The 20,204-nt window shown below is 46.0% G+C and overlaps 3 protein-coding genes across 3 annotated transcripts in view; 1 reads left to right on the forward strand and 2 right to left on the reverse strand.

The window, feature by feature from the left end:
- Gmap (Golgi microtubule-associated protein) overlaps window positions 1–9,081 on the reverse strand; it is a 29,380-nt gene extending 20,299 nt beyond the window's left edge. The window contains exons 1-2 of the mRNA XM_064684672.1: window positions 8,742–9,081; window positions 8,440–8,529 (exon numbers count right to left, since the gene is read on the reverse strand). Coding sequence (XP_064540742.1) covers window positions 8,440–8,529; window positions 8,742–8,945 — 294 coding nt within the window. The 5' untranslated portion in view covers window positions 8,946–9,081. The remainder of the gene's footprint in view (window positions 1–8,439; window positions 8,530–8,741) is intronic.
- A 485-nt stretch (window positions 9,082–9,566) lies between these two features.
- On the forward strand, window positions 9,567–10,554 carry LOC135430142 (COA8 family protein CG14806, mitochondrial). The gene is made up of 3 exons (XM_064684697.1): window positions 9,567–9,724; window positions 9,786–10,052; window positions 10,315–10,554. The coding sequence occupies exons 1-3, from the start codon at window positions 9,680–9,682 to the stop codon at window positions 10,528–10,530; spliced, it is 528 nt and encodes a 175-aa protein (XP_064540767.1). The 5' UTR covers window positions 9,567–9,679; the 3' UTR covers window positions 10,531–10,554.
- trr (trithorax-related) lies at window positions 10,269–20,180 on the reverse strand. Its single transcript, XM_064684689.1, has 7 exons — window positions 19,394–20,180; window positions 13,817–19,323; window positions 12,955–13,428; window positions 12,291–12,886; window positions 12,094–12,223; window positions 11,846–12,028; window positions 10,269–11,770 (listed from the first exon to the last, which is right to left on the reverse strand). The coding sequence occupies exons 1-7, from the start codon at window positions 19,992–19,994 to the stop codon at window positions 11,678–11,680; spliced, it is 7,584 nt and encodes a 2,527-aa protein (XP_064540759.1). The 5' UTR covers window positions 19,995–20,180; the 3' UTR covers window positions 10,269–11,677.
- Between the last annotated feature and the right edge of the window lie 24 nt (window positions 20,181–20,204).

Here is a 20,204-nt window from a genome sequence, read left to right on the forward strand (position 1 = left end):
GATGCTTCCTTCTGCCTGTTACATACATTTGCGCAAAAACATAATACCCTTTTAACCCATGGGTTCAGGGTATAGAAAAGGCAGCAAAAATGAAAATATGTTTTGTTACTTTAACATTTGTTGTTGCTGCTGTTGTTGCTGCAGCTCAAATCGAAAATCTGTGAAACTAGAACGCCCAAATAGCCCACGGCCCATAAAATAGCTAAACAAATTGTGCAAAGCGACGCGTCGAAGTCGCGTCGCTCAACAGACAACAGAAATGCTCAAAACGCATCTCTTACTATTTTCCAATTAGCCACTGTTGCTGCGACGATGCGACGTTACGTCGGAGGGGGCGGTGAAGGGGGGGGGGGGGTGTTGCGTGCTAAGAACGTGGCTATTTGTTGAGTATGGGGGCCAGTGGGTCAGCAGAATCAAGGCAAATATCGCAGCACAGTTTGCGGCGCATTTGAGAACGAAAGAGAAAACTGGCAAAATCTTAAAATATGTATCATTATTCAATTTAATTTGTGTAATCTCTATATGTTCATTTGAATAAAAGGGAAAACTGGCAAAATCTCAAAATATAATACATTATTAAATTTAATTAAGTAATATTATATATTTAATGCTATTTTTTTAGCATGAATACAATCGAATTTTAGCTCATGTAATTCACCTTTTGCGGCAAATTCACTCCGCTTGGTGGAAAGTGTTGCATAGCTCAGGATAAATACGTTCGGCTTGACATTCTTCTATGCTAAGCTTTACCTCAAGAGCACTTAAAACGCGATGCACGAGAGCCGAAGGTTCACACCGCTGTGTGAAAGTGCTGGTTCAAAGTAAGGCGGGAAGACTTTCAATGTGCGGAAAAGTGAAGAGCAAAATTTGATGAGGAAAATGGGAAAGAACGTGAGAAAGCAAGTTGCGAACCAAAAGCTGGAGCACATGGTCATGTGGAAAACCAGGATCGCGAACAAATACAAATTGATCAGTGAATTCGTAAATGTCGTACCAAGTACAGGGTATTCAAAATGATTAAATATTATTATAAATAGTAGCTGCAACATAGTTAAAGCTGTGTCCTTGTCAGTGTCAAATGGACACATGGACAAGAAGTTATTGATACTTCGTATGCTACTGGAAATCTAGTGGGGTGGCTTAATTAGTTTTTGATTGGCAGATGCCTGACGGCAACGCAGCTCCGAACTGTGGAACTAGGCACATGTGGCAACAATGAGCTGCACACTCACACATAGATAAGTGCACCCATATAATTACAACAGCGAAGGTTAAGCTACTGAGAAACGGCCAACTTCTCTGAATTGAGTACAAATTTGTATTGCAGCCAAGTTGAATCGAATGTTGCGGGTATTGCAGCTGCACCAGCTAGAGGGAGGGGTGGGCGGGGTATGTTTCTCGACTAAAACGTCGTTTAGGCCTCGATCCAAGTCTCGTTACACACACGCAACAACGTGGCACACAACGGAAGTTCCGAGCAGCGCCATCTGTGTGTGAATTATGACAAACACACGGCTGCATAAAGTTGCGGGCGTATATGTACGCGCGTGTGCGCGCGCGTGTGTGTGTGTGTGTGTGTGTGTGTGTTCGCAGGCCCCAAATTGATTTGGAGTCAGATTGGGACACTGTGCAATGGCATTGTTAGCTTCTCAGTTGGGCAGTTAGTGAAAATTGCCGCTCGCTTCGTTGATTGTTTATAGAAACCAACAGAAAACGACAACAATGAACAATGTCAACTATCAAATCTAAAAAAAATTGTTATAAAATAATTGCAGTTCTCTGCTGCAACAACAACAACAACAACAACAACTGCACTTAGCGTCATGCAACGTTTTGCTTCTGGGTGGACTGCGGGGTCAGCTGAGAGCGGGCTGCGGGGGCGTGTTTGCAACTTTGGATAATTTCATAAATGCAACTACATTTACATTGCTTGACCATTTGGATATCTGGTTAGGCTCTGAATGGCAGCTGGCACAGTGGGTGGGCCACCAATACGAGCACGTTGAGCAACTCGATTGACAACTTGATGGTTTGAAAACTGGCCACAAAGAGCCGCTCAAATTATAGCAAACATATGTATAAATATATACATATATCTAGTAAATGTTTCCCGGTCGGGACTCGAAGAAAGCCCTGACCTTTGCCTTTGCAAACATTCCACTCTGTGGCAAATCGATTGGTTCTTGAATAACTTCGGTCTCTATTGTCCGATCTTAGTGCAAATTGCAGTGCATAAATATGGCATTCAATTGCATATCAAATATCAAAGAGCAATATGTTGGCGGAGTCGTAGGGGGGATGTATCTAAAAAGTGAAATATTCCGGATCTGCGTATATACATATATATCGAGACAACATAGAAAATAGGATGTCTCTAGCTCCGATATGTGCTCAAAGATGTATATATTTTGTTATCGATTCTTATCGATTTCATAGACAGGGAGAAGGACACAAGTTTATCGACTTCCGTTCTTGGGGATAATCAACAATAAAGTTATATGGGAAATGCGTTCTTGATTAACTTCGGTGCTTATAGTCCAAGCTTTAAGAACCTTTAAGGTCATGGATATGGCAAATAAAACTGTACAATAAAACTATATATAAATATAAAATTATACTATACCATAAAAGTATACTAAATCGCAAAAGCTATACCTTTGCTCTCTTCTCACTTTTGGGGGAATAGGAAAGGTAACCAAAATCGATAAATTTATCGATATTATATAAATAGGGAGAGGCATCGTAAAACAAACGATAACTTGTTTTGCTTATGTTGTACGATTATATACATATTATCTAGATTTCGTAGTTCGAATATCTATACATCTATATATATGTATGTATATATATCCATATCTGTATATCTGTACCGATCCCTTATACCCTTTTAAGCCAATTTCAATGGGGGCTCGCTCCTTTTGTCGCACGCCCTTCAAATTACATTTGCTATACAACAAACAAAATGAAGTCAAATAAAAATATATATGTATATATTATAGAAACGTAAAAATGTATAATAAACAAACATGAAAAACCAGTGCAAAAGCGATGTTCAGCGATTGACACGCAAATTGGACAAGGCAGCGACGATCGGTCCATGGCTAACAGCCAGAGCCAATGGCATAGACCAGCCTCCTCTCCCCCAACCCATCCCCCCCCTTCCCACGGCACAGCTCCCCCGGTCGAGCCACCTGTGTTGCACTAATTATGAGCAAGTAGAAGAAGAAGAAGAAGTGTTGCAGCTGAAAGCAATTTGACACAGTTTGACCGAGCGTAACAAATCAACATTTCGAAATGGAACACACGCTGCGGCTGCGGCTGACGTGGCCGCAAAAAAAAAATGGAGGCCGGCGAGCAGCAACAGGCACCCTCTCCCCACCCCCCCACCCCCACCCCCTACCTACCTTCGACTCCAAATTTCGCATTGATTCGCGTCGCTTGAGAGCGAAGTTGTTTTTTTTTTTTGAGTATGATGATCTAACTCAATCGTTGGGCCCTGATAGCAGCAGTAAATAGATCCCGCCAGCAGCCTACCACCCCCCCCCCCCACCCCTTCAACTATTCCCACTCCCGACCCAACCCCCACCGGCCTCCGCTGCCCGTGGCCGTCCACGTGCGTTTTGTAGCTGAAATGTAACATTAGCTGCTAATGCCAAATAGTTTATATTTGTTGTTGGAACGCGACGCTGCCAACATGGCGTGCTTCCGGCGGCCAGTGCATGCCACAATGCCAGGCCCCAACCCAGCCCCAACCCCAGCCCGGACCGATCCGGCCCGATCCGCCCCTATACGCCAAATCGCCCCCTAAACGCCCTCGCAGCCCGTCCTCCGCCCAGTTGTGGCTTCTTGCGATGCGCGCTTCATTACCCGACCACATGTCAACCAGCTCTCAATTTGCTGATGCTACCCGCAGCCCGCAGCCCGCTGCCCCCTCGCCAATAGTTTGCCGCGCCGGCCTCCCTTTTGGATAACCGCCCCCCCAACCATCGAGCGCCGAGCCCATTATCAACGCCAGGTGCGTGCTCGTCGCTCGTGTCGGCAGAGATTTGCCCGCTGCCCGTCTAATCATTGCATTTAAATTGAACAATTAAACTAATTTCGCTTTGCGCTGGCGCATGGAAAACACATTTTACTTCTTTTTTTTTTTTTTTGGTATTAAATTCATAATTTTTCTAACATATTGTGAAGAGAGTATATTGTTGCCCCAAATATGTTACGGCCAACTTTACAGCAAGGCCACAAATCGGTTCGAATTGGAGGAATTCCAACTCTTTTTTTGTTTTGATCTGATTCGCAGCTTAAATCAAAGGATATTTGCACAAAAAACAGCTCAATCTAAACCCAAAACAAGCCGTAAATTCCTTTTAAAGATTTAGGCACAAATATCTTGGATATTTATCTGAATATATTTGGTAGGATGCCAAATTTTGGCTGAAAATCAAATATAGCCCGCAATTTCCATACGAAAAAACATAGTATGCAATATTTTCAGTAGAACGGGCAGAGAAAATTCAAATAATTAAACTGTTTTGTTAAAATTGTGCAAATTGATATCAAAGCAAGATAAATTCAAGATTGGTTCACGAACCAATTCGAACGACAGCGAGCTGGTTCATTCATTGTGAACCATTGTTTGCAGCCCTGCCTTAAACGGTTCACAAACTGAACCAGTTTCTATGTATTTTTGGGTTTGCAGCCCTGCTGATAACTTCCTGAAATCTGTTACCACAAAGATTACGGCTAACTTTTAAAGTAAGCTCAGACGAGCTGCTTTAGCTGGGCACAGAGTATGGATTAGTCGGGCAGCCCGTGCCGACTGCAATTATTTCTATCAATTTTTTACAAATTGTATTTTATTTTAGTCTTCTTTTTTTTTGTTTTTTTTTTTTGTAACTCACCTCAACTGAAAACTGCAGTCGCAACTTCCGGCACGATAAACAAATATATAGATAAATAGGAAAAAGAGAGACAAAAAAAAGCAAATAGAAACGCGAAACGAAAAGAAAAACTCTTTGAAAAATGCTTATTTGCTGTTGGCCCGCTTTTTTGGAAAATGTTCACACGATTTTCAAATGCAAATTGCGTTTTTTGTCTTTTTAGGCCAGCCACCGAGTGTGTAAAAAATACAAAAAATAAACGGCAAAACCAACAAAAACGAACCAAAAAAAAAAAAAAAAAAAAAGAAAGAAAATACGTTAAGAAAATTAACACTTTATGCGGGTGCGGGAGACGGGCCAACGAATTGTTGAGTCGTTAGTCGAAAACCGGGCGACGATCGCACGTTACGAGAAATGAATGACAATGAGCAGGTGGGTCAGCTTTTATAGGCGGACGTCAACCCCCGGGCATGGGCACAGGCGCCCATTTCCAACCCCCAACCCAACCCCCTCCTACCAATCTGAGCCTCGCCCTGATAACGGACGAACGGTTGCCATCCATCGAATCCTGGCCAGCTCGACCCGGATAAGATAACAATCGAGCTATTTGCGGCCGCATGGTTAACGGTTAATGGGGTCGAACAGTTCGAATCGGGCTTATCGCCAACCGCCCGCCTGTCGCTATTATTATGCAAAACAATATGGCGTCCGCTATCGATCCAGTCCAGAGATAAAGATAACATCAGCCGATATCTGACATAGCAGCAACTCCAGCCCCAACACAACACCACGACAGTCAGCCCCATCTGGTGGGTTTTTGGTGTCCCCAAAATACAAATATATATTTGCCCGACAATAATCCTTTTAATCCCATGATTCTAAGCAGCTCTTCAGATATTACGCTACAGCAACTAATATATTATTGTTAGTATATGTACATATTATGTATTTGTGCAAATGTATGTAACAGGCTGAAGGAAGCATCTCCGACCCCATAAAGTATATACATATATTCTTGATCAACATCAACAGCCGAGTCGAACTAGCCATGTCCGTCCGTCTGTCCGTCCGTCCGTCTGTCCGTCCGTCCGTCTGTCCCTCCGTCCGTCCGTATGTATGAACGCAAGGATCTCAGAACCTATAAGAGCTGAAATTTTGGCTGTAGGTCCTCCTAGATCGAATTTGTTTCCGATATTCGATAACTCCGCCCCGTTTCCAAGTAATCGATAAAAATCGATATCGAAATCCTGTTTTTTGAGCAATTTTGGTAAATAATATGAGCTAGATTCACGAAACCTGACATGAAGCTTTTAGAATAGTTAATATATATCAAGTATCTTTCATTTAATACCTATCGCCTGTTGGAAGAAGAGGGTTCAGGGTATCCCCTAGTCGGGAGCTCCCGACTTGTTATTATATATTATCATGATATTTCAAGAGTTATAAAAAAAGAGCTATATAAAAGCGAATTGTTCAAGTAAACCAGGAAAACAGCCTCTTCGAATCTCACAGAATTGTCAAATGTTACAAGAATTCATATCTAAAGATCTGAGGAAAGAAATCTCCTTCGAATTCTCAAGTACTCTTCATTCCCTGCAAATACTTGGTATTCACAAATGCAGACTAGGACTAAGTCTTTAATTGATTTCTTATAATTCCCTAAGAATTTCGTAATCTTATTCTAGATCCATATCTGGCCATATCTGCCTCTAGCTAGGTGCTTAATTGTGCTGCGGATCGAATCGTAATTGCATACTAGTATTTAACTTCCAAAAACAATCGGAATAAGATTGAGTTCTAGCATGAAAAACTATTTGTTTTTTTTGTAAGTTTTCTTAATTAAAGTCAGCAAAGAAAAGCTTAATAAAAATCAAAATCTGATCAGAATCGGACGTCTATATATAGCAGATGTGCAGTCTTCAGCACTTCGAAGATACTTTTCTTGTTTGTATCAACTTAACCCTTGGAAAGGGCTTAAAATTGAGCAGAACTTTAAACAGATTATTAGAGTCAAATCTTCGAGTTTGTCAAATGCGAATGTAAGAAGCATTATAAATATATTTCATAGACTTTTATAGGTGCTATCTAAGACGTTTTATGAAACCTATCATCATTCGAGAGAATTGTATAGCTTTTGTATATGATCTTCATTGTGCTTTTGTATAGGCCAACATTATATTCAGAATCGCTTTCAACTATTCGAAATATTTAAGTTAATTTTAATCACGCGGCTACCAGGATTTAGCCCAAGTTCTTTTGATATTATAATATATGTGAGTTTTGGAAAAATAGAATAGTTATTTGTATGTAATCTGAAAAATAAACTGTTTTCGATTGAATTCTTCGTAGCTGAAAGAAAGTATAAATGTCTATCTACATAAAAGATGCCTAAGAGCTCGCTGATCGATAAACTAAGCACAAAACTTTGGTACAGTTACGCACGAGTTGGTTAAGCAGTCGCATTTAAAACATACATACATATATAAAAATAAAATCAAATGAAAGAGTCAAACGCCAAACAATTGAAAGAGCATATCAGTTGGGTCGCAGGTCGCTTGGGGGAAGGGTTCTCGTTTTGGCATGGGTGCGGGGGAGGGGCAGGGGGGGAAGGGCACGGATCGATAGGCGGCCCAATCAAAAAATAATTCGGTAAATTAAACAAACGGGGCGGGCAAATGATGAGTATTATTCAGTTATAGCCATCGACTAATGTATACGTACATCTATAGCTATACATTTGGTTAGATATGACAGCCGAGTGCAGCATATGGCAAGGGCGAAAAGCACATCCGATTTATGACAGGCCAAGTAAATAGAACGTAATGTTAAATCAAATAGAAATTTCCTAAACTATGTTATATTCTTCTTCTTCTATTTTTCTGTTTTTTCCATAGAAGAGCGGCCATCAAATCATACATGGCATGGGCTTTGGCCTTTGGGGCGGGGAGTAGGAGCGGTCGGGCAGGTAGGACTAGCTGGCTGGCTGGCTGCGGCTTATCGCTGCGCGCAACATAATGTGGCAGCAGGTAAACGTTGATAAGGCCACGTTGCAATGACAGCGAGCCAGGAGCAGGGGCAACAGATAAGCCAGCCCAGACCAGCGCAGCCCAGGCTGTTGCTGTTGCTATTGCTATTGCCGGTGCCGCTCCTGAGCGCTGCCATCGCCTTATCACAATTTAAATATTAATTTAGGGATATGAGCGAGAGAACTATTTAACGTGCAACCGACGCCAAAGCCGATGGCTCTGCGCTCGGTTTGCTTATCGCGCCGCATGCAAACAGCGCGCGAGCAAACAGCAAACGATATGCCAGATACACGAGCATATATACATATATATATATACACACATATATGTATGTATATAGCATATATAGCTGGGCGTGCGGTTCACATGGTCCATGGGGCGGCACCGGAAATATTCGTGGCGGGCAGCAGCTGCTTTCTGTTAAGGTTTCGATTTTGACTGCTGCCAATTCGTTTAACTACTGTTGCCACGCCCACTGGGCAGCGCCTACGATACATGCTAATGAAAGTGTTTTGCTGGAGTTTGCAACAACTCACCAAAGATTTGGTGTCGCCATCAGCGTCGCCGCCGCCTTCGCTTAACTTTTGGCTCTTCAGTGTGGCAACCTGTTTGCGTAGTGCGGCAATCTGTGGAAAGAAGATGAAGCATGTTAGAAATGAGTGTGTGTGTTTGTTTCTGCATCATCATATGGCAACGTTGACGGTTGTTGTGGCGCGCAGAAGCCGGCTGCAGAAAGTCCTACAAGTGCAACTTGTAGGCAGCAAGTTGTCACTGCAGCAAACAGCGAACAGCGACAACATCGTCAACTGGGGGGACTTCCCCATGGCGCCCCACTTACCTCCTGATCCTTGTGCTCGCATGCATTTTCTAGCTGCTCCTTGAGCGTTTGCGTCTCCGTTAGCAGCTCGACGGCCGTTTTAGTGTTTAGCTCGGGTCCGCGGTACTCATCATCGCCGGGTCCGGCTGTGTCGGCCAGCACCTCCTGGGCCAAGTTCGTCAGTTGTCCTTTGATGGTGTTCAGGCTGTTGTTTAGCCACGACATGCTGCCTACTGTCTGCGTCCTGTGGATCTGGGCACCCTCGGTCAATGCCCTATATTTCAATTGCTTATAGATGCCCAAAATTAAAAAATAACTAATTTATAATTTTGCGTGGCACAAGAGCTGCTTCAGCTGATTATTGTTATTGTCATCGTTGGTATCGATAGTCGCACTTACGATATATCGGCGCGTGCACGATGAAATGCTGGATGCTGCGAGGCACAGCTGTCAGCTTTCAGCCATTTATCCGCCAGATTTAGCTACATTTAACAGCTCTCCATTTAAAACTTAATACACAGTCAAAATTCATATTTTACTGGTATAACTAGGTGGTAAATTATATATTAAATGGCCGCAAACAATGGTATAAGACAATATTTCTTCCTAAATTCGGTGATCAATTCTTGCAGGTTCTAAATCCAAAGCATTGGAATACAACGATTTTTTTTTTTTTCAAAATGAGCCCCTATTGGATGAAATGTGCATTTACATAATTGAATAATACAGTTGTTATGAAGAGTAACTGAAATCGAACAAAGCAATACAATTTTTAAATAACAATTTTGGCGGCAAACCTAGTACGCCTCCTCTTATCAGTCGTGCGCAGAACGACGCAGTAATCGAACAATCGTAACGTAATCTTAATTATGCCGATAATTCTTGTTCATCACTAGTCGCGGCACTATTTACTTATGTATAAACACACACACACACACATGACAAACTAACAAATTGAAATGAATAAAACCTTACAGCCTCGGATACTGATAAATTGTTTAAAAGTGAGTAATTCATAACTAAATCCTAGTGTGCTCTCATTCATGTCAGTGCATTGTTATTTAGCACTGGTCGCGCTGCTATGGAACGGAACAAGCACAGGCACGGCCCAAAAAACGTTCTGTGTGCGTTGGTCTTACACAACCGCCGGATCCGCAGTCGGTGAGAACGGATTATATTGGTCCGCCGGATCCGAAATCCAATCTGCGGCCGTATGTGCGGCATTACGATGAGAACGAAACCGAATTGGCCAAGAAATTGCGACTCTTACGCATTGAAGTTGAGAAATGGAATATGGATTTCTGGACAAAGCACAACAAACGCTTCTATGAGGTTTGTATCTGGGCTCATTTTATATCATTATCATATATCATTTTAATCATTCCGGGGGTATTTTTAACACTTGGCAGAAAACCCACATGCCCCTCTCTTTAGCTCTGTCTCTCTCTCTCTCTCGCACGCGCTCACCCACTCTCCATCGCTCTCGCTCGCTCTCTCTGCCTCTGCTTCTCTTTCATTTGTATCCATGTTGAATAAAATTTCGAAATGTTTATAATACATTTTTGTTTATTATGTTTGTTTTTTATTTTTGCAGGAAAAAGCGGATTTCATACGATTGCACAAATTAAGCGGGAACGACGAGATAAGCGCCGATCAAATGAGTGTTTTTTATAAATCCTTTCTCGACAAGAACAGACGCATCCATTTGATGTACAATATATCGTGGTATATTAAAAATTTTGACATGCTCACGTTAGCGTTTGCCGTGGAAGTGCAACAATTATTTAGCCGCATTAGAAAAAAGACGTAGCCAACATTTATAAATGTACACAAACACACACCCAACTATTAACTTTAAACAAGCTACACATATATATATATATATATATATATATATATACATATATTCAATGACAATTCGGGGTACATTCATATTATGTAAATTGTTGAAGAAAATTTAGTTAAATTGTTTCACTACATGAACAAAAAAGTTTTATGTAAATATAATATATATAAATAAACGAAAAAATCACATATATATATATATATATACACATATATATATGTATATATGTAAAAATTGTTATATGTTTTTAAAGTGTTTACATTTACTTAACAACTAAAGATAGATACACATTGATTGATATTTGTATGTTAAAAATTAGAAAAGAAATTAAGTAAAAAAAATACATTCAATTTTGGATGTACATCAAATAAATTACTACACCACCTGGGAAGAGATTGTTTCATTTGTTTTCTTCCTATACAGTCTCGTAACAGCTAAAAAGAATTTAATAATAATGATAAAAAAAAAAAAAAACGAACGAAGGCACACCCAGGTCTGCTTTTGATGTTTACAGATATTGGGTAGATAGATGTACAGATACATATATATATAAATATATATTATATAATATATGTACGCACGTAATACATACGAATAATCATCAAGTAACATAAAATACATGCTTAAAAGTTGTAACTACAAATATTTTATGCGTGAAATTTTCCTTTTTGTTTTTGTTTTTGTTTTTGTTTTCTTTTTTTGTTTTTTTTCTTTCTCTTTTTAATTATACTACAAAACACGTTTGGCTTATGAGCAATAGGATACAAATTAGCTACAATATACACGAGTGGCGCATTCGCGGGCACACACACAGATAACTTACAAGATTTTATGCCATTTACACTCGTGCATTTCGAAATATATATATATATATATGTGTGTGTGTGTGTGTGTAGATACATGCATATATATATCTAATAAATATATGTACATATATACTGCTTAAAGAATATATACTATTTTGATGATGTGGTTGTATACAACAATTTAAATCGTGTTCACTGGGAGGGAGCACCCGAACTCTTTTTGCAGCTGCTGGTGATTGTTGTTGTATGGGTGTAAGAGCTGCTGCTGCTGCTGCTGCTGCTGCTGCTACTGCTGCTGCTGGCCTCTAATTCATCCACTTTCGACAATTGGGCGCACCACAAGCGCAGGGTATCTTGTGCGCATCATCCTCAATATCAAACTTGTAGTCATACGAGAGCTGCAAAGAGCAAACAAATGAAATGTTTATGTTTGTGTCTTAGCATATAGCATGTAAAAGTAAGTAAGATATGACCTCTTCGCCTCGATAGATTTTACGCTTGGCAAATATTATGATGCGCACATCGCGATCAACCTCAACGATCTCAGTGACACAGTTTGGATTGCAGGAGTGATTGATATAGCGCGCAAGACCGCCGCTCAATGTTGCATCGACAACGCGATCCTCATCCAAGCGGAACATATAGATACCACGGTTCTGTGGGGGCCGGACAATTGTTATTTTTGTATAATATACATATAGCATTTAATTTAAGCGCTCACCTTCGATTCATATTGTTTTTCACGTATCTCCGATACTTCCGTGCGTATTACCTCGCCAATATACTCAATGATCATCGTATGCTTCTCGATGTCGCGTGCTGCATATAAGCCGAGTCCCTGAATCTTTGAGCTGATTGTTGTTGTTTGGGGCGAATGTTTTATAAAATGATTGCAATTTGTGCTCGTCTAAAGCTTACCGGGCCAGGTAGACATTGTTGCGCCATTCCTGCTTCATCTTTTTGTACTGCGAACTCTTGGAGTGGACAAACTGTTTGCTATACGGACACGCCACCTCGCCGGCAATTGCCGCCGAATTGGCCATGCGTTGGGTGCTGCAGCTGCCGGCGGTGCGCTGAGTGTGCGGCTTCCGCCAGACAAGCAGCTGGCGCTGTTTGGGCTCGGTGCGCGCCGCACCGGACGGATTGATCGCCAGCGGGAATTCCAGTAACGGGTTGCGTCCATATTTAAAACGATAATCGGTGAGCGTCTCAATGCCCGGCAAACTCTCCAATATCCGTACAATAGCCGGCTCCGTTAAGCCAAACAAATCCTCGCCGCTGATGTGCTGCGGAAAGAGTTGCAGCCATTTGTGCACCTTGCGCATACGCTGTATGGGCTGCAGTATTTGTTGCCAAACGGCCGTCGGTGTACTGTCGCGATATTCACGATCCGGCTCCTTGTCACTGGCATCGTGCACCTGTATACGGAACTCCGGCCGGCAACCGATTTCGGCAATGCTGCAGATATAGCGACATCGCCGATTCGGTCGGCGCACGCACCAGTAGTAGCGGCTCTAGAGATTCAAAATGAAACGGCCATGTGAATCGATGTGAATCTTTAGCTGTGTCCGTGCATACTTACCACCTTGTAGCCAATGGGATATATGTAGTTGGGCGTGTGGAAAGACTCCAGCTGATGCGGCAGCAGCTGGCCGACATTGAGAAATGTCATATTGCCCACACGCAGCAAGTTGCTCAGCTCCGAGTAGTGCATGACCGTGGCCACCTGACGGTTCTCATCGCGATCGACAAACACCCGTCGATGGACCACAAACGAGCTGAGCTCATTTTCGGTGACACCCGCCGAACTGCTGGCCGCGTGTGCGCTGCAATGCACCGATTTGTTCTTGTAGAAGATGCACTCCTCCTTGATGGCGCAGGGCAGATGGTAGAGATTGCTGCAGCGCGACTTGAAGCACTTGATGGTGGCGCCCAGCTGATGGCAGGCGCTGCATGCCTGATTCAGTCCCGACTGCAACGCCGTCTGGAAATTCATCAGCGCACCCGACACCGTCTCGTACACATCGTTCGACCACAAGGCACAATTTAGATGAACCTGTAACAAGACGATGATAATCAATAAATATAATATCGAGGCAAAAATCTATTTCCAATTCCAATTTCTTGACTGTAAACCGAAACGTTTACGAATGCGACAGACACAAAGAGGAATAAAGTAAGAAAATGACTAAGCTTCAAAGAAGCGAACTTTGTTTGGATAAAATACTTTGAGATAAAAGCATATTCAGAAGGGATTAAACATAATCGAAATGGGTGAAAATCTCTGGCATGTGTCCATGATTGAAATTTGATTATAGATAAGTTGAAAAGCCATAGAAGATCCGCTTTGGAGACTTTTAGCTAAACGAATATGGTTTCAATGGGAAATGTTATGTGTGTGCGGGAATCTCGTCAAGATTTAGAGCTCTGTCGTCGACACTCACCCATTTGTCGACATCAAAGTTGAGCAGACGTGAGGGTCCATCGGCCTGGCCGTCGCCGCGCTGATTGCAGAAGACGCATTGGCGGGTATCCTCCATAGCTTCTATCTTGCAGTCTGTCTCCCAGACGGTATTATTGGCCGTTGTTGTCTCATTCTCCTGCTTGACGGACGTACGCTCTGTGCTGGCTGCAAAGCAATCGGCGCTGTAGTACTTGATGATGCACTTGCGCTTCACGGGCGGCGTTGTTGGCGTCTGTTCCACCTGCTGCTGCTGCTGTTGTTCTTGTTGTTGTTGTTGTTGCTGCTGCAACTGTTGCTGTTGCTGTTGCTCCATTTCAATATCGTCGGGCTCAACCTTGTCAATGGGCAGCATGTTTAGGGTGTCGCTTGCGGGCACATCGCCAGCTATTGGCAAAGTTGTGGCCGAGGCGGCGGCTGCTGCAGCGGCCACCTCCTCGTCGGCTGGCTCCTCCTTGCCGCGCCATTTGTACTGTGCAAAGCAGCTGCGATTGCAGAAGTAGACATACGGCGGCGACGGGGTTTTGCGCGGCAGCAGCGAACGCAGCATTGCCAGCATGGGCGGTGGCTGCTCCTCCGGCAAATTTTGATGCGGCACGCGCAGGCCAAAGGCGGCAATGACGCTGCCGCAGCAACGGCACAGCTTCCGCTGTCCGGTGAGTATTTTGCGCAGGTTGCCGTGACTAGTGACAGCTGTTGCTGGTGCCGGTGCCGAGTTGCTCTGGCCAGGAGCCGGCTCTGCTTCGCTTGGCTCCTTGGCCTTGTCCGCCGTTGAGGCATCGATCAGTTTGCAGGTTAGCGCGGGCGTCAAGTGCAACAGATTCGCCAAATCTCGCAGCACGCCGGCAATGTTGTCCGTTGCCGAGTTGTGCAGTGAGAGTATCACATTTTGGTTCTTCTGCTGGTAATTATTATTGTTGTTGGTGCTGCTGTTGTTGCTGTTGGTGCTGTTGGTGCTGTTGGTGGTGCTGTTGGTGGTGCTGCTGGTGCTGGGATTGTGGCCCAAGCCAATGCCCAGATCGAGCTGCTGCGCCTTGCGCAACTCCTCGCCGCAGCTGCGCAAAAGCGGCGAGACAGGCGGACGCATCGTAGTCGCATCCATGGCCACCGCGACGGGTGACATGCGTCCCGGTGCACAGCGCTGATTGCTGTTGGTATTGAGCAGCACCAGGCCCGGATAACGACTCAGCCGCGACCAGGCAACGGGCCCATCCAAACGCATGCCCGTTGCCTGCTGCTGCTGTTGCTGCTGCTGCAGCTCGACCAGCTCCGTGGTCTCCAGGTTGCAATCGCGCACCGCGCTAATCAGGCGCTGCAGACGCTCGCGCGGATTGCGCTGGATGTGCGTGGAGAACTCCTGATCGTAAAAGTCGTTCTGTATGCTCGACAGCGAGCCGCTGCTAGACTGGATGTTGTTGCTGCCGCTGCTGCTGCTGCTGGCAAAGCTGTTGGCGCTGGCGTCGCCGCTGCCGCCGAAGCGTTCGCTGTCGTACAGCGACTTGATGCTGGGATGACGCAGCTGCCCAATCCTTCCGAGCAGCTGATCGCAGTCAATGCTGCCGCTGCTGCTGCTGCTGCTGCTGCTACTGCTGCTACTGCCGTCGCCATCGTCGAGCTGTCGCTGCAGCTGCAGAGCACGCGATATGGCCTTAAGTTTGCCGCCGCCGGCGCCGTTGGCATTGCTGCCATTGCTGCCAAAGCAGGGTCCGCTGCCAATGAGAAAGTTGCGATTGAGCAGCGGCTCGAGCACCTGCAGCGGCTGCATTTGGCGTATGTGGGTCATTAGCTTCTCGGTAAATGCATCGTGATCCTCCTCGACCTTGGAGAACTTGCGCACGCGCTTCTTCAGCATGGGCGAGCCCATGCCGCCGGACCCGCTGCTGCCCGCTAGCGAATGGCTGCCAGCTGTGGCCAGCGGCCCGCTCAGCTGCGTGTTGCCCGACATATTGGCCAACGGGGCCACAGAGCCGGCGGGCAATGCGCCCGGCGGCATGTCCCTGATGCTACTATTGGCAGCGGCAGCAGCCGCCGCGGCAGCAGCAGCAGCGGCGGCAGCGCCGGCAGCAGCATTCGCATTGCTGCGTCGCGGCTTTTGTGCCTCGCGCTTTCGTCGCTTGCGCTGCTCCACGGCCTTTGGCTCAGCGCCTGCTGCTGTTACTGGTTGTTGGTGTAGCTGATGTTGCTGCTGCTGCTGCTGCTGTAGTAGTTGCTGCTGCTGCTGCTGTTGTAGCTGATGTTGTTGCTGCTGTAGCTGCTGCTGTTGTAGTTGCTGCTGCTGTTGCTGCAGCTGCTGCTGCTGTTGTAGTTGCTGTTGTACCTGCTGTTGCTGCTGCTGCAATTGCTGCGGATGATGCTGTTGTTGTTGCTGCTGTTGCTGTTGTTGCAGCAGATGTTGTTGCTGCTGTTGTTGCTGTTGTTGTAGCTGTTGTTGCTGCAGCAGCTGCTGTTGCTGCTGCTGTAGCTGCAATTGAATCTGTTGTTGCGGCTGATGTTGCTGCTGCTGCTGAAGTTGCTGTTGCAAGTGTTGCTGCTGCTGTTGTTGCTGCTGCTGTTGTTGCTGCTGCTGTTGTTGCTGATGATGTTGTTGCTGCTGCTGCTGCTGCAACTTTTCAAAAGTGGCAGCTGGCGTGGCAATGCGCGCCTTTATCATATCAGAATCCACATTATTGCTGTGCACCAAAGCAATTTCGCTCTTAATCTCCAACGCTGGCTTCTCCTCAATCTGCTGCTGCTGCTGTTGCTGATGTTGCTGCTGCTGCTGTTGCTGATGTTGATGATGTTGCTGCTGTTGCATTTGTTGTTGTTGCTGCAGCGGCAACTTGCGTTTCAAGGCCTCGCTATTGAGCAGGTTCAGATTTGCCGATTTGTCCTGCAGCTTCCAGTTGTCGCTGTGCACGGGCGCCGTTGAGTGCGGCCTCTCGGCATCCGCCTGCGCTTGCGCCTCATCATGGGCCTCCAGTTTGTTGATCTTGAGCAGCTGCTCCTTGCTGGGCTTGGTCGTTATGGAAATGGTCACATTCGATACGTGGCCGGCGCTCAGCTCGTACGGTGGCGGGGGCGGCAGCGGATCTGTCTTTATGCTCGGCTCGACAATCAAAGCGGACGGCAGCTTATTTGGCACAGCGGGCATTGCAGCAGCTGCAACTGCAGCAGCGGCAGCTGCAGCAGCAGCAGCATTAGGTGCGACGGGTGTGGATATAAAGGAGGTCTCCTTGGACACAATTTGCACCGACTGCTTCAGCTGCGGCGCTGGCGGAGGTGCAACAGTTGCTGCTGCTGCTGTTGCTGTTGTTGCTGTAGTTGCTGCTGTTGTGACTGTTGTCAATGTTGCTGCTGCAGCGGCTGCCTCCTGCTGATGCTGCTGCTGCTGTTGATGCTGCTGTTGATGCTGCTGCTGTTGATGCTGCTGATGATGCTGCTGCTGCTGCTGCAACTCGAGCAGCTTTTGTGGCTCGGCTGGCGTGGATGGCGTGGACGTCAGACTGATGGCGACCATGGTGGCCGTTGTTGTTGTTATCGTGTTGCAGCTGCTGCTAGTGTTGCTGTTGCTGCTGACGGCCGCTGGGACGGGCGGTATGACGGGCCGTGCCAGTTGCGCCTCCAGCGAGCTGACTAGACCCATGCTGGGCGCACGCACATTGATTACCTTGCGCGCGGACAGCGGCGCCGAAGTAATGGAAATCTGTTGCAGATTGTGGTTGTTGTTGCTGTTGCTGGCGCTGCTGTTGCTGCTGTTTTGCAGCAATTGCTTGAGCAGGGCATTGTTGGAGTCTTCCACACGACTGGGCTGCTGCAGACGCTTCTCCGTGGCATTGCCCAGCTCCTGTTCCTGCTGCTCGGCTGGCACATCCTTATGGCTGTCCGGCGGCGGAGCCGTTGCCTGCTTGACCAGCAGCAGCTTCGGTTTGGCTGCCTCGCTGTCGCCGGCATCGGCTGGCTTGAGCGAGAGTGTTTCGTTCAGCTTGATCGGCTGCGCCTTTAGCTGCAGCTTGGCCACAGTGTCGCCAGCCTCGTGCGGATTGAACGGCTGCATTTGCAGCGTTGCGCTGTTCGCTGATGTCGTTATCAATTTGGGCTTTTGCTGCGCCAGCCCCGTCTTGGACACCACCAGCGAGATATTCTTCTGTATGGATATTATGTTGCGCGTGCAGAGCGTGGCGCCAGCTGTTGACTTCACCAGCGTTTCATCCCCCGCTGCAGATGATCCTACCTGCTGCTGTTGTTGCTGCTGCTGCTGCTGCTGCACCTGCTGCTTGAATATATTAAGGCTGGGCGTACAGTGCAATTGGGTCTTGTCCAGTGGCTTGATGACAACGCTATTGATCTTGCCAAACTCGGTACTAGCATCGCCCCCATCCAAAGATTTACTTTTGTTTAGCAAAATCTTTTGTATATTCTCGCTGTAGCTGATCGTCTTCGGCTGTTGCTGCTGCTGCTGCTCAAGCGACTCGGCATCGTGCTGTTTATCCTGAGACTGCTGCTGTGGCTGTTGCTGCAGCATGGTAAATGTTTGATTTACATTTGTTGGTGTTATGGTAACAATGCTGCCGCCGCTGGGCTGTTGCTGCTGCTGTTGTATCTGCAGCTGCAGTTGCTGTTGTTGCTGAAATTGCAGCGACATCTTTTTGCTAACCACCTTGGCGGTGACAATTTTGGTATTGGCCGGCTTGATTTGCACGTTGGCAAATGACACAATTGTTGTCGGAGTTTTGCGTGGCCCCTTCAGCAGTTTGGCGATGTGCAAATGCTGTTGTTGTTGCTGCTGTTGCTGCTGCTGTTGTTGTTGTTGTGAGGCTACTGTCGCCGTTGTTGTTGTCGCCAGCTGTTGTTTGCTTTCAACAATTGTTGCCCCACCTGCCGTGGTTGCACCGCTGGCGCTTATCAATTGCCCGCCCTGAAGTATTTGCGTGCTGCCCAGCGGCTTCAAAAGCGGCACCGATATCGTCTTATTACCAATGGACACCTTGGCCGTTGTCTGCGTAACCTCGCCCAACTTTTTGGCGTTCACCATCAGCTGCTGGCCTTTCAACTTGGCATGCAAATTGACGCGATTGACCAGCGCTGCGGCCGCTGTTGCTGTGCCAGTAGATGTTGTGGCGCCGCTATTGAACATGTTATAGCTGCCCGCTTGCAGCTGTGTCGTTGGCGTTGCCTTTTGCGTCATGTTGCCAGTGGCCGTGCTGTTGCTGCTGCTGCTGCCGCTGCTGCTAGCCACATTGTTGCTGCTGCTGCTGCTGTTAGCACTGCTGTTGTTATTATTATTATTTGTGACTGTTGCCTCGTGTGTTGCCGGCTTTAGCTCAGCCGTCGTTGTGGCAGGCAGCAGCACATAGTCGAGCTCCTCAACGGTCACAGCTTTGACCAGCTGCTGCTCGCTGTTGTTGCTTGGCGGCTGTTCGGCGCTTGGCTCAATGGAGATAATGGAGGCTGTGGAGGAGGATGATGAGACCGATGCTGTTGTGACATCTTTTTTGGTAAAGCTGGCAAAAGCTGAAACACAAATGTGTTGTATTAGGCGATAGCTAAAACTAAACAACAACAAATTTGCAGCTAAACTTACTTTGCTTTGGGTTGTTGCTGTTGCTGTTGCTGCTGGTGATGTTTTTGGTAGCGGACGACTCCTCTGGCTTGATGGCGCTCATTTCACAAACAATTATTTGGTCATCACGCTGCTCCCAGCAGACGTCAACAGGAGTTGGAGCAGCTTCTGTCTTTGCATTCGTATGACTGACAAAGTTACCGCCAATACTGGAGGCGGCCAAAATGTTTGTTGTCTGTGGCTCGCCCGGAGTTGTTTTACTTGGCCCAGCGCTGATTGTGGCTGTTGTGGACGCTGCTGCTGCTGTTTGTGTTGTTGTTGCTGGTGGGGCTGCTGCTGCTGCTGCTGCAGTTGTTGTTGTTGTTGTTGTTGCTGTAGCTGTAGCTGTAGCTGTAGCTGCACGCTGTTTGGCGGGTAAACTGGTCGTGGGCGTACATATAACAATGTCGCGTTTTAGTTTCTTGCGATTTGGATCATCATTGTCGTCCACACTGCTGCGCTTTTGTATGGAGATTGTATTAAAATTGAGCGCTGCCGTTGCAGATGTTACACGTTCGGGTTTCGCTTTTTCGGCGGCAGCAGCCGCAGCAGCAAGCGATGTTGTCACTTTCGATATATTCATAACAACAAACTAAGCGGCCAAACACATTTAAACGCTAGCAATTGTTGCTCAATGCACTCGGATCTAGAGTTCTATTTGTTTGTATGTACATATAGAGAATGTTTCAAAACATACACTATTTAGACAAAAAATGATTTTTCGTGTATGCGCAGGGTATCCTAAACTTTAACCAGTGATAATATATGAAGAAAAATACCACACTTTGACAGC

This window comes from Drosophila montana, unplaced genomic scaffold, assembly GCF_035044405.1.
Source record: "Drosophila montana isolate Dmon_TW-CO22-7 unplaced genomic scaffold, ASM3504440v1 contig_2954_1, whole genome shotgun sequence".
Taxonomy (NCBI): domain Eukaryota; kingdom Metazoa; phylum Arthropoda; class Insecta; order Diptera; family Drosophilidae; genus Drosophila; species Drosophila montana.

Bases quoted from the DNA above. Each gene is read 5' to 3' on its own strand.
- LOC135430142 (XM_064684697.1), top strand. From the start codon at position 9,680: ATGAATAAAACCTTACAGCCTCGGATACTGATAAATTGTTTAAAA. The intron at 9,725-9,785 runs GTGAGTAATTCA...ATTGTTATTTAG, and splicing joins TACTGATAAATTGTTTAAAA to CACTGGTCGCGCTGCTATGG. The intron at 10,053-10,314 runs GTTTGTATCTGG...TTATTTTTGCAG, and splicing joins ACAACAAACGCTTCTATGAG to GAAAAAGCGGATTTCATACG.
- trr (XM_064684689.1), bottom strand. From the start codon at position 19,994: ATGAATATATCGAAAGTGACAACATCGCTTGCTGCTGCGGCTGCTGCC. The intron at 12,887-12,954 runs GTAAGTATGCAC...TTGAATCTCTAG, and splicing joins ATCCCATTGGCTACAAGGTG to AGCCGCTACTACTGGTGCGT. The intron at 12,224-12,290 runs GTAAGCTTTAGA...AACAACAATCAG, and splicing joins AACAATGTCTACCTGGCCCG to CTCAAAGATTCAGGGACTCG.